The 12,854-nt window shown below is 48.9% G+C and overlaps 1 protein-coding gene across 4 annotated transcripts in view; it reads right to left on the bottom strand.

The window, feature by feature from the left end:
- Window positions 1-326: 326 nt before the first annotated feature.
- Window positions 327-12,854, bottom strand: part of SORBS3 (sorbin and SH3 domain containing 3) — a 51,348-nt gene continuing 38,820 nt past the window's right edge. For 2 of the 4 annotated variants that reach the window (XM_087969630.1, XM_087969629.1), the window contains 4 exons: window positions 12,127-12,645; window positions 8,895-8,992; window positions 5,858-5,964; window positions 327-3,652 (listed from right to left, as the gene is read on the bottom strand). In XM_087969630.1, the coding sequence (XP_087825756.1) occupies window positions 3,591-3,652; window positions 5,858-5,964; window positions 8,895-8,992; window positions 12,127-12,645 (786 nt within the window). In that variant the 3' untranslated portion in view covers window positions 327-3,590. The remainder of the gene's footprint in view (window positions 3,653-5,857; window positions 5,965-8,894; window positions 8,993-12,126; window positions 12,646-12,854) is intronic. The other 2 variants (XM_087969631.1, XM_087969632.1) reach the window with 1 other exon arrangement.

The following is a 12,854-nucleotide window of genomic DNA, read 5'->3' on the forward strand; positions in this document are numbered from 1 at the left end:
CAGTCAGAGGTGGGATTTGACGGTTCTCCAAACTACTCAAAATTTCCACTACCGGTTCTCCAGAACTGGTCAGAACCTGCTGAATGCCACCTCAGATGCACCCCCAATTCCGCAGAAGATTTCTAGTGTGCCACTGCAATAAACAGGAGCCGCAATGTTGCGTAAGAGAATTCCCTGTGGCCTTGTCCATCAAAGGTCTGCCCACCTAGCACAGCCATATTAGACAACTGTTTCTTCCGGATTTGTGGCACAACCACTCCTGTCTTTTGGGGCTCGTGAAACTCTGCATATTCAAAAGGCAAGCAAAGAAAACGCCACACTGGATGGTAGCTTCAGCTCGGTGAGGATTTTATTGGCAAGACAAGCCATACGGAACAATTGTAGATGCAGGCCTCTTTCCCCCTCCCCTCCAGAATTAAACTAAAAACACCCTTTCGATCAACTCTAGTGAAGCTAGGCAGTTTCAGGGGAGCGCATCCTGCAAAATCAGTCAAGCCAGGGACCCCCAACCTTTTTTTTATTTTATTTCAGAGGCTTCATCGGTAGCTTTCAAACCAGGAAAAAACAGCGGCGGCTTACAACTACGTTGGTGATTGTGGGGCAAGATCAAACTCGTGTTTTCCTCCACTCCATCTGAGCAAGCTTAGCCAGGATTCTGGGTGATTAAGTGCACCAGCTGAGAAGACACCCATAGCACCATTCACACAGAGTCCAAAGCCAGCTTAGCTTTTTTTTTTATCATTCTGCGCCAGCTGAGCATTACTGAGCATAAAAATGGCGTGAAAGGCAAGCGTTGCTTGAAAGGAAGACAGTCTACTGAGGTAGGAAGCTGGGCCCGAATCTACCAGATGCTGCTAGGCTGTTACTTACCACCAGCAAAGGACAATATCGATTGTTCATGCTGGGAAGAGAAATTGGACTGGTTCCAATGTGCAAGTTTTGACATGAGATTGTGTCTCTCCACGCAACAGCTCTGTGAAAGGACACCAAGGATGGAGGAGGCTTAAAATGTCTCGGTATCCTGACGCACAAACCATCTCCATCCCTTCCTTTTTGCCACAAACTTTGCATCCACCCATAATATTATTCTCAGTAATCTGAGCAAAGGGTTTTGGAGAAACACCCATTTCTAGATGTTTCCTGGATCTTGGCTGCTGTCTCCAGAGGTGACAGATATCACTGAATTGGGAAGAGTCGGGAGACAAAGACCGAAAATAAGAAACATCTGGTATGGGAGATGCCACCAACAATGGCTTTGGTCCTTTACTTCTGCTTCTGGAGATGGGAACGAGATTTTGGAGAAGATTTTTGGGAAGAACATGGACCTTAATGCAAAAGGAGAAGAAGGAATTGCTGGTGTCTTTTTTTAATGTGAGGTGAGCCTAATCGGGAAGAATATTTTAATCCCTTATCGTGAATACAGGTCGTCCTCGACTTACATACAGTTCGTTTAGTGACTGTTCTAAGTTACAGTGGCACTGGAAAAAGTGACATGACTGGTTTTGACACGACCATTGCCACATCCTCATGATCACATGATCAAAATTCAGGCCCTTGGCAACTGACTCCCATATACGATGGATGCAGAGTCCTGGGTATCATGCCCCCTCAGAGTCTGAATCCGAGGAGGAAGATGAACAGCTGACAGGAAGTGGGAGTGTGGCTCTGTTGGCTGTGGAGGAAACTGGGGAAGGGCAAAGCCTGGCTGGGCAGAGCAGGGAAGAGGTAGAACAAGGGAGTTCAGAGGAAGACCCAGGCCCACCCCCTCTTCATCCTAGGGCAGGGAGGAATGGAGAAGAGAGCAACGTGGGTTGCGTGGCTTATGGGGGAGGAAAGGGCCCTGATTCCCTTCATTAGCCATACCTGGGAAGACAGTTTAAAAGAGATGCAAGCTGAGTGCGGCAGCAAATGTGAGTTTATGTTGTGTTAACTGTGCTTATCTGTGTTCCTGGCATCCTCCCAACCGTGTTGAGTTATTGCCGTGCCTTCACATCTGGAATTCTTGCTTCTGACCTGCCGGACTAATTACCTCATTTTGCCTTGATTGGACTTTTAGTTACAGTTTTTGTTCACCACGTTTTGGACTTGATTCTCTGCAGCCAAAGGCTGTTCCTGGGAGAGTTTTTCTCCAACCCAGAAGGTAACCAGGACATTGGGGGCAAAGTTGGAGCTAATAAAGGGACTCCTACCAATTATCTGACTGTGTTGCCTTTGTGCCACGCCCCCTTGGGTCATCACATTCATGATCAAAATTCAGACCCTTGGCAACTGACTCTTATATATGACGGATGAGGAGCCCCAGGTTTCATGTATCTCCCTTTTGTGACCTGACAAGCAAAGTCAATGGGGAAGCCAGGTTCACTTAACGACCGTGGTTACTCACTGCTGTGATTCACTTTACAACGGTGGCAAGAAAGGTAATAAAATGGAGCAAAGCTCACTCAAGAACTTTCTCTCTCAGCCACAAGAAACGTTGGGCTCGTCCTTTTGCGGTCGTAAGTCAAGGAGTCCCTGTGCTGAAATGTTGATTGAACCTTTCAAACAGGAAGGGAAGGATAGCTCACTCTGTGGCCCAGGCAGGAGCAGTTCTAAGTAGCTTGATCGCCCCTTCAGCCAATTGCCCTCAGCTTGTGTCAAACCAAAACCACAGAAAGTGCTTCTTCCTGCGGGGCCGAGCACGAAAGAGGACAGCTGTTACGTTATTTGGATCAAAGTTCTACATGAGTCTTTGTATGGAAGAGTTATTCAGATCAAAGTTCAGCCACAAAGAGGTTAGGCAAGATACAAAAATGTGAGTGCTGGTAACCCTCCAGCTTATCTGCCTGTATTAAGTAAATTCAGTCAGAACTGAAGGAGCTGCATGGATGAAAAATCAAAACTTCTTCAAGGACAAAAAAAACCCAAGAAAGTCCAGTTGCCTTTTGGGAAGAAAAATAAAGCACCTTTGGGACAACCATGACTTGGAGGACGGAGAATCACAGACATTAAGTAAAGGGCACAATCTCTTGGTGGAAAGGCCCAGAGATTCCTTATGGGGCACACACCGAGGTTGTGTAGTCAGGTAACCCAAGTCCGTTCATCTGTTGTGTTGGGATTTTGGGTTCTAGGCCGAGCTTTCCAACCATGGTACTTTCAAGAAAAATTGATTATTATTTTTCCTGGAGGGAAGAATTAGCATAGGCTCAACAGTAGAGAACGCTCAATCTCCACTTTCCAAGGCGGTTGTAAGAACTGGCCAAAACACGGAATCCCAGGTTTAAGAGAAACAAGAGGCCAGTACGTTCTGTTCAACCCACATCCGTCATGGGAATGCTGGAATTAGCGATGCTTCATAAATACTGGGAATAGAAAGTGGGTTGTAATCGTCTTCCCCCGAGGAAGCCAAGGTGCAGAAGATACCAAGTCAAGCAGTACAGACTCCGGCTGGCAAACAAGACATATCTTGGGGGTGGGGTGGGGGCATATTAGCTTTCAGACCATGTCTTTTACTCTTTTCTTTCGTGTCCGTTGATCGTGGGTGCTTCTCCAAGAAGGGCAAGATCCTAGGAGCAGAAGATTCTGATTCAATTGCATGGAGAGAGAGCTGCTGGTCACACGGGAGTAACGTAATTCCCAGGGAAAGTGCCAAATTTCTGCGTCCTTCTAGAGACCCCTAGTGCAGGAAAAGAAAAGAAAAAAAACGCAGAAGAGATCCATGAAGAAAGAATAGAGGTTCAAGATTCAGAGGGGTTTTTTTTTTTCCCCTTGGAAGATTCTGGACCAGCCTCTTGAAATTAAAAAAAAAAAAAAAGATATCTAAAGAAGACAATATCTTACTCTGCTACCTCTTGTGCCCCAGCTTCAAAGTTTTAGACAATATTCCTTTCTCATCCTGCATATTTTATATATACAGTATATTTGCTTTGCTGCTCTGTGACTGTAATAAAGATTGATCTGATAACAGATTAACAGAGTTGGAAGGGACCTTCCAGGTCATCCAGTCCAACCCCCCCACCCAATCAGGAGACCCTACACCATTTCTGACAGATGGCAGTCCAGTCTCTTCTTGAAAGCTTCCAGCGATGAAGCTCCCACAACTTTTGAAGGCAACTTCTGTTCCACGGGTTGATTGTTCTCAGAAAATTTCTCCTTATTTCTAGGTTGAATCTCTCCCTTGATCAGTTTCCATCCATTATTCCTTGTCTGGCCTTCAGGTGCTTTGGAAAATAGCTTGACCCCTTCCACTCTGGGGCAGCCCTTCAAATATTGGAAGACTGCTATCCTGTCTCCCCTAGTCCTTCTCTTCCCTAGATTAGCCAGGCCCAGTTCCTGCAACCATTCATTGTGTGTTTTAGCTTCCAGTCCCTTAATCATCCTGGTTGCTCTTCTCTTCTCTTTTTTTATAGTGTGGTGTCCAAAACTGGATGCAGTATGATGTTTTATTTAAATTTATATTTAAATTATATTTTCTATGTACAATGAGTTTTGTTAGGGTTTGCATATCAGAGATGGCATGACCTCTGTAGATGCAATATGCTAAATTAAATCAGCAATAAAACCTGTTTGAGTGGTTTTTCGTGTGGTAGTATTGCTACTCAGGACATGGTTGAGATGGCAGGAGATCTTCTCCATTCATTCAGGTCCTGGATCAGGAATGGCAGCCTAGTAATGAGGAGCACCAATGTGTTTACAACTATCTCTTTTGGAGTCTGTCACATAATACGACTGGCCACACCTATCTTTTAATCCTATTCTTCAGGTGCCTTCAATTAAAACTAAATGCAAAGTTGGCTAGAGGCAAGCCTTTGGAGGCCTACCCTAAATCTTCTCCACTTCCAACCCTGGAGGTTTTTAAGAAGAGATTGGTCAACCATTTGTCTGGAATGGTGGAGGACAGGGGTGTCAAGATGGCAGCCCGTGGGCTGGATGTGTCATGCGCAGCCAACGCCCAGCCCAGCTCCACGAATGGGAAAAAACATCTCAAAACGTCACGTGGCAGCAAAATGACATGGCGGATTTGACACTCATGGTATAGGGCAGGGGTCTCCAACCTTGGCCACTTGAGGATGGGAGTTGAAGTCCTCCAGGCTTCAAGTGGCCAAGGTTGGAGACCCCTGGTATAGAGCATCCTCCCCTAAGCAGGGGGTTGGATTAGAACTCCAAGATCTAACTTTGTTATTCTGTTCAATAAGGCAGAGGCGCCTCATCTGAAGCTACAGGATATGTGTAGACCTCAAAAGCCTTGGATACAGCCCAGTGGTGGGATTCAAACATTTTTTACTACCGGTTCTGTGGACGTGGCTTAGTGGGCATGGTGTGCTGGGTGTGGCTTGGTGGGCGTGGCAGGGGAAGGATATTGCAAAATCTCTATTCTCACTCCAATCTTGGGGGAAGGATACTGAAAAATCCCCATTCCCTCCCCACCCCGCTAACCTGCCTTCCAGCTCCGTTCTCCTGTGCAGGGCAACCCAAGGAGATCCAGCCGATCAGCTGGGACTCAATGGGAGGCAGAGAAGAGATGGGGGCGGGGCCAGTCAGAGGTGGGATTGGCCGGTTCTCCGAACTACTCAAAATTTCCACTACTGATTCTCCAAAACCGGTCAGAACCTGCTGAAGACCACCTCTGCTACAGTCCTAGAAATCCTCAGATGCTACTAAAGTCTTACTAGGGGGGGGAAAAAATCACATCGCTGGAGGATAACCCCATGCATTATGTCTAAGCTTAATCCAACTGGAAACGTAAATCAAATGTAGATTTTATGCCAGTTTTGGCACGGGAGGGCAGCGTCTGACTCCAAAGGTATGGAAGAAATTGCAAGCTACTAAAACCTGCCACCGCCTTGCTTTGAAGCGCCCATCTCCACAGATCTAGACCTACCCACAAACCAGCCATCATCGCACTGTTGCATCACATCTACGCGATCACCTTCCTGGAGTTCCAATTCATCTTCATTTTGAGGTCGGTAATGGTAGAGAGCTTGGTACCTGCAGCACACAAGCCATGGGTGAGGACGTCTCCTTCTCTTCTATTTAACAGCATACAAGTCGTCCTTAACTTATGACAAGTTTGCTCAGTGACCATTCGAATCTGCAACAGAAACTCCCTTCTCCCAAAGTACAGGGGTACCTCGGCACTCAATGCTTCGAAACTCACGGAATTTGATACTCGGTGCATTTGATGTGAAAATTTAACCCCGGTACTCGTTTGTTTAGTACTTGACACACAAGGCTAGAACTTGTTGGCATTGACTGCCTTGTGAGCCACTGCATTATTCCTTAGGGGAAATATTTGTTTGGTAGTCTTCACTTCTGGTACTCATCATGCCTTCCAAATTAACAATGAGTACCAAGGTACCCCTGTACTTACAACCCAGTTCCGATGTTCTGATGGCCATCCCTCCACTCCTATGTCCACATGCACTGCCTTTGGGTGATTAACAACTGCAGCATTGGCTTTAATGATCACCACAAGAAAAGAAAAGATCGTAAAATGGGGGTCAATCACACGATGACTTGTTCTATGACCATCACGGCTGACGATATTATGCTCATAAGTCGAGGACGACCTGTGTACGTACGTATTAGTTTTTCCCTATACCCCAATTAAAACAGATTTTTTTTTTCTCCCCTAAAGGAATGCCAAAGGTGCTTTTTTTAAAAGAGGCAACTGGACTTTCTGGTTTTTCTTTGAAGACGTTTTGCTTCTCACCCAAGAAGCTTCTTCAGCTCTGGCTGGATGATGGAGAAGGGAAGGATTTATACCCCTTGCAGACAGCTGGTCATTTGCATTTTGCAATATAAATCCTTCCATTCCCCACTGTCCTGTCAGAGCTGAAGAAGCTTCTTGGATGAGAAGCGAAACGTCTTCAAAAGAAGAACAAAAATCAAGGAAGTCCAGTTGCCTCCTGAAAAAAGCACCTTTGGGTCAACCATGACCTGGAGGTCTGAGAATCTCTACAGACTTTTAGCTATGCAATTTGGGATGGACACCCTTGGAATGGTGTGGGAGGAGGAATGGATTTCCAGAGGAAGAAAAAAATTGCAGACTACAGGAACCATTTGCACTACTCAGGTGACCCCGAGGACACAGATAAAACCTCCAAGTGGCCTCAACGACCCTCTAAAACAGGGGTGGGCAAACTTTTTGGCTCGGGGCCGCATTGACTTTTAAAATTTGACAGACGGGCCGGGTCAGCACAAGATTTTTGGGAATCGCCCCTTTCTTCTCCTCCTTCCTCCCCTTGGAGGCCCCTGAGTCAGGAGTTGCTACCGCGTCGCGCTCCAGTCCGCGTTGCCTCGGGAAGGGAAAGGCAAAAAGGAAGAGCCGCGGCGGTGCTTTGCAACGGCAGCAGTGGCACCGGAGGGTCAGGCTCAGCGGCTCCTGGTTTTGCCTTTCCCTTCCCAAGGCAACGCTGGACTGGAGCTGCGCGGAGCCGCGCCAGCGGTAGCAACTCCTGACAGCCCCAGCCGGACACCTGAGCGGAGCCCGGGCGGAACTGCCTGTTGCTGCTGCGGGCGCTGCTGAGGGCGTCTGGCTGCCCAAGTAAAGAACCGCACCAGCTCAGGGCAACTGTGAGGAGCAAGAGGGAGAGGCAGAGAAGGAGAAGGGGAAACCCGGAGCGCCGCCGGTCGCCTCCTCAAGCAGCCCGCCCGCCCGCCGCCGGGCTTCCCTCCGCCGTGCGGCTTGGGGCCAGGCGCGAGCGCCCGCGAGGAAAAAGGAAGCCGCAAGTTGCTGGGAAGTTGCTTGGGTGCTGGGAGCAGGCTTTTAAAGTGCCGCCCGAGCAGGACCGCCGAGCCGGGAAACGGGGCACCAAGGCAGGGCAAGGCTCCACCAGCAGCGGCCTAGCTTTAGGTGGCTCCAAGCAGCCCGCCCGCCCGCTGGGCGAACCCTTCCCACTCCTCGGCGGAAGACGCTCCAGCCTGCAAACTTTGCCTTTGCAAAGTTTAAGCCTGGAAGCCCGGAAAAAAGGGGATCGGTGGGGACTCACCTTCAGAGAGGTCACACTCAAAGGTGATTTCGAACTCCCAGCCGAGGCCTTTGCAAACTTCTTCTTTCTTTCCTACCCCGAGAGCGCTCCGCACTGTTTTGCAGCTTTGGGGGCCATGTGGCACAGGGCAATACGCCACGCCCAGCTATTTTTTCAGGGCGGGCGGATTGGACAGACCAACGGGCGGATGTGGCCGCGGCCGTAGTTTGCCCACCCCTGCTCTAAAAGGATGCAAATGACCAGCAGTCTGCAAGGGGTATAAATCCTTCCCTTTCCCCCACCATCCAGTCAGAGCTGAAGAAGCTTCTTGGAAGAGAAGCGAAACGTCTTCAAAAGAAAAGAAAAAAACCAAGGAAGTCCAGTTGCCCCCTGAAAAAAGCCCCTTTGGGACAACCAGGACCTGGAATGACTTGAGAATCTCTACAAACTTTTCCTAAGGGAAATAAACTTTAAGTCGCTTCTGCAGGCAGGGCAGATGAGGGATGCCACGCTGTGTTTTGTGCGTGGAAAAGAAATGGGCAAAGGCGCGCCGTCTCCTTGCCCTCCCCGCTCCCCAAATATTCAGGGTGGGGGGGAGGGGAAAGAGGTAGAGAGACATAGACCCTGCCGCTCGGAAACCTTGAGCTTTTCCTCAGCCTTTCAAGCAGGCGTTGGCAATGCTTGGCACCGGTGAAGCAGCCAGCCGGCTTCTATTCCCCGAGGCGCTGAGCAAGCTCCTCTGAAAAAGGCCCCTTGTTTTGAACAATCCAGACACTGTCCAAGCCTGGCACTCGGGTGGGGTGGGGCGGGGGGGGGGAGTTGTCTACAGTCCTCCCCCACTCCGTCCTCCCCTCCCTATGGGTCACTTCCCAGGGAAGGTGGGGCTGGCCAGCTGCCAGCAGGAGCCCAGCTCTCCCTTCCCCGACCCTGCGAATCGGCCTGACTTACGGAGTCCACTGGATGCCGGAGGGGGACTGGTCTCTGGAGGCGTGGGGGGCGCTCCGCGGCTTTGAAGTTGGGGAAAACGCCGCTTCGAGGGCGGAATTCTGCCAAAAAAATAAAAAAAGGAAGCGCGATGAGAACACGGCGCAGCAGAAAGGAATAAAACACAGGTGGGAGGGAAGGAAGGTTGACCTAAATCAGAATCGGAATAGAGCTGGAAAGAGACCTTGGAGGACATCTAGTCCAACCCCCTGCTGAAGCAGGAGATCCTATACCCGTAATGGCGAACCTATGGCAGCCATTTGTGCAGGCACGTGAGCTCCAGCCAAACTTGCCTGTACTTGCCTGTACTGCGCATGCGCGCACCTCGCAGCTGATTTTCGGCCCGTTTGAGGCCTTGAGGTTTGAGGGAAGCCGCTGCAGCCTCGGGAGGCAGAAAAACGGGCCTTCTGGAAATACCGGAAGTGCCTGTTTTCAGCCTCCAGGGGGGTCTCTGGAGAGGCCATATTCACCCTCCTTGGGCTCGAGGGAAGCTCTGCAGCCTTTGGAAGTGACAAAACAATGGGCCTGTTTTGTCACTTCCGGTATTTCAGGGGTGTTGCGCGCACATACACGGGGGGGGTGGGGAGAGCACATTGCATTGTGGGTGCCGGCACACACGCTTTTGGTACACTATGCCAAGAAGGTTCGCCATCACTGACCTATACCAATTCCAGGCAATCCTGGCGGAAGAGCCCAGGAAAATTCAACGCAGAATGCAGGTAGTTCTGGACTGACGACCACAATCGAGCCAAAGCTTCCCTGTTGCTAAGGAGAAGGCAATTGTTGAGTGAATTTTGCCGCCTGGTGTGACCTTTTTTGGTTAAGTGAATCACCGCAGATATTAAGTTACTCGCACGATTGTCAAGGAAACTGGGCTTCGTCACTGACTTGGCTTGTCAGAAGGCCGCAAAAGGGTCAGCTGCCAATCATCCGAATTTTGATGATGGGACCACGGGGATGCTACAATGCTTGTAAGTGCTAAAAATGGCCGTAAGCCACAGTTTTCAGTGCCGTTGTAACTTGGGTTACTGAATAAATAGTTGTAAGTTGAGGACTGACTACCTGTACAGAATAACAGAGTTGGAAAGGATCTTGGAAGTCTTCTAGTCCAACCCCTGGCTTGGGCGGGAGACAGTATTGGAAGGGAGGGAGTGGAGGTGTGGCTCCGGAGGTTGTGGAGGAGGGTGGGGAAGGGCAGAGGCCGGCTGGGCAGTCAAAGGAAGAACCAGGCCCATCCCCTCTTCATCCTAGGACATGCAGCGAGGAATGGAGAAGGCAACAACTTGGCTTACGAGAGAGGAAGCGGCCCTGATCCCTCTCATTGGTTGCAGCTGGGGAGAATAGTATATAAGAGAGATGGTTAAAACATAGAGTTGCCAGAAGTAAAGCGTGTTTTATTTTGGGCTGAAGTTATCTTGGTTGGTGTCCTTCCAACAGATTGTGCCTTGTTATCTGCTTGAATTTGATAATTACTTATCCCAGGTCCGTTGTGGAAACTTCATCAGTGTAGTTTGTTTTGGTTTTTTATTTCACCTCTATCTGCTCATTAAGTTCGGACTGCATTGTTTTCTTTTGAAGACTATTTTTGAATCAGTTTTATCTCCAACTGAGAATTATTGAACAGTGGGGCCAAGTTGGAGGCATTAAAAGACACTTATTTACGTTTTGGATTTTGTTACGTTTGCATTACAGTCCGGGTCATCATAGCTACTGTAAGACACCACTAAAGTCAGAAGCTCCCAAAAGTACTTTTTCAAAAGTCAGCTGGACTTTGCTTTTCCTTGAAGATGTTTCGCTTCTCGCCCAAGAAGCCTTTTCAGCTCTTCAAAGGGCACTTCTTCTTCGGAACTGAGTTCACGGGATCAAAATTCTGTCGCTTGTCTCTTATTTATGACAGTATTGCAGTGTCCTGGGTTCACTTTTGTGACCTTTTGACAAGCAAAGTCAATCAGGAAGCCAGATTCACTTAACGTCCGTGTTACTAAAACTAACAAGCACAGGGATTCGCTGAACAATTGCGGCAAGAAAAGTAGCCAAACAGGGCAAAACTCACTGAACACGTGTCTCGCTTAGCGAGAGAATTTTTTTTTGGGGGGTCAATTGTCATAAGTTGAGGACTGTATTAAGCATGATTGTCCTTCCAGTTTCCATGAGTCATTTAAAGACACTAGAATCTTTTCTGGATTGGCTTGGCTTTCCTAGGGCAGAAACTCACACCCACGTCCACCAAAAAGGAATGCAAACTTTGTCTCCTGCTAAGAGTTGTTGTTGTTGGTTTTTTTGTTTTGTTTTGTCCACTCTTCCCGTTGCTTTGGGGTTGCTGCCAAGCCCTACAACAGGATATTAATGTCCCACATGGTTTAAAGCAAAGGTCTCCAAACTTGGCCACTTTAAGATTTGTGGACTTCAGCTCCCAGAATTCTCCAGCTGGCTGGAGAATTCTGGGACTTGAAGTCCACCAGTCTTAAAGTGGCCAAGTTTGGAAGGCCCTGGCCTAAAGTGATGCTGTATAAAGGATATTTCCACCATTGCAATGAATTAAGCCTGTGACCGTGAGATCCAAGGAGAAGGGATCAAGAAAACTCAAGAGCGATGCCAGCATTGGCCACAGTGGCACCATGCCAGCTCCATCCCTTTAAAAAAAAAATTTTTTTTCCGCATTGTTATTTTGCATTCATGCCCCACATTATGAAAGTGGCAAATCTGCTTTTGTAATTCAGAGGAGAATGCTAAGTGACTGCCTGGGATGAAAGGAAGGACACAGGCCAGCAAACAGCCACTTACTATATTTAAGCCCTGGGATATACAAATTATGCTTGGTCTCTTACACCATACATGAGAAATGGAGGCGGGGGAACAGCATCTCATCTGAGGGGGTATTCAGCAGGTTCTGACCAGTTCTGGAGAATCAGTAGCGGAAATTTTGAGTAGTTCAGAGAACCGGCAAATCCCACCTCTGACTGGCCCCGCCCCCATCTATTCTCCGCCCTCTGAGTCCCAGCTGATTGGCTGGGTCTTCGTTGGTTGCCCCGCACAGGAGAACGGAGCTGGAAAGCAGGTTAGTGGGTGGGGAGGGAATGGGGATTTTACAGTAACCTTCTCCTGCCATGCCCACCAAGCCACACCACGCCCACCAAGCCACATCCACAGAAACGGTAGTAAAAAAAAAAATTTGAATCCCACCACTGCATCTCACCTGTGGCGGAATGGAAGTCCGTGCTTGGGAAGTCAATAGAGGAGGAACAGGTCGTGGTGGGTCCTTCATCTGGACAGATGTGAGAGGCTGGGGGCTACCACTGGACATTTTCCCTGGGCTTCGACTCTGGGGACTGAAAGAGCCAGCTCTGAGTGCACCCTGGATTCTGTGAGTCGTGGTCTCGGGGTTTTCAAACTTTGGAGAGATGGGAAATGTGAATCCAGAAGAGGCAGAGGAGGAAGAGGAGGCGAGCAGGTCTGGTGCCAGAGTGTTTGGCAGGATTGAAGGGGAAGTTTCAGACTGCCACCTACTGCCCAGACTGGGCGCCTGTGCCTGGGGGGACGAGCTGGCATGGGCTGGGAGGCCCGGGGAGGAAGGATATTCCTCCGAATTCTTCACCCTTGGCTCTTTCACCACCTGGACATAGTTGGCTGGAAAAATACCCTGGCGGTTTGTGCCAGAGATGCGACCTTCATACCAGTTCTCGTCTACCCTACGGACAAGGCAGATATGTTCACCCTGGCAACAAAGAAAAGAAAAAGTTAGCATACCGTGGGAGTGTGTAGAGTCCCGAGGCTGAAAGACACACCCAAGAAGAGATTGTCTGTCCTTCTCAACAACCACTTTGAAGTTAAAGGCCACCCAGCTTGTTCCGGGCACAATAAGTATGATATTCATTTGTTTGTGTGATGTGTGTGCGTATGTGCATTTCTACGGCCTCTCCTATC

The sequence above is a fragment of the Notechis scutatus genome, chromosome 7 (genome assembly GCF_049901735.1).
Source record: "Notechis scutatus isolate UNSWTSFEM ecotype Mainland chromosome 7, rNotScu1.2, whole genome shotgun sequence".
Lineage (NCBI taxonomy): Eukaryota > Metazoa > Chordata > Lepidosauria > Squamata > Elapidae > Notechis > Notechis scutatus.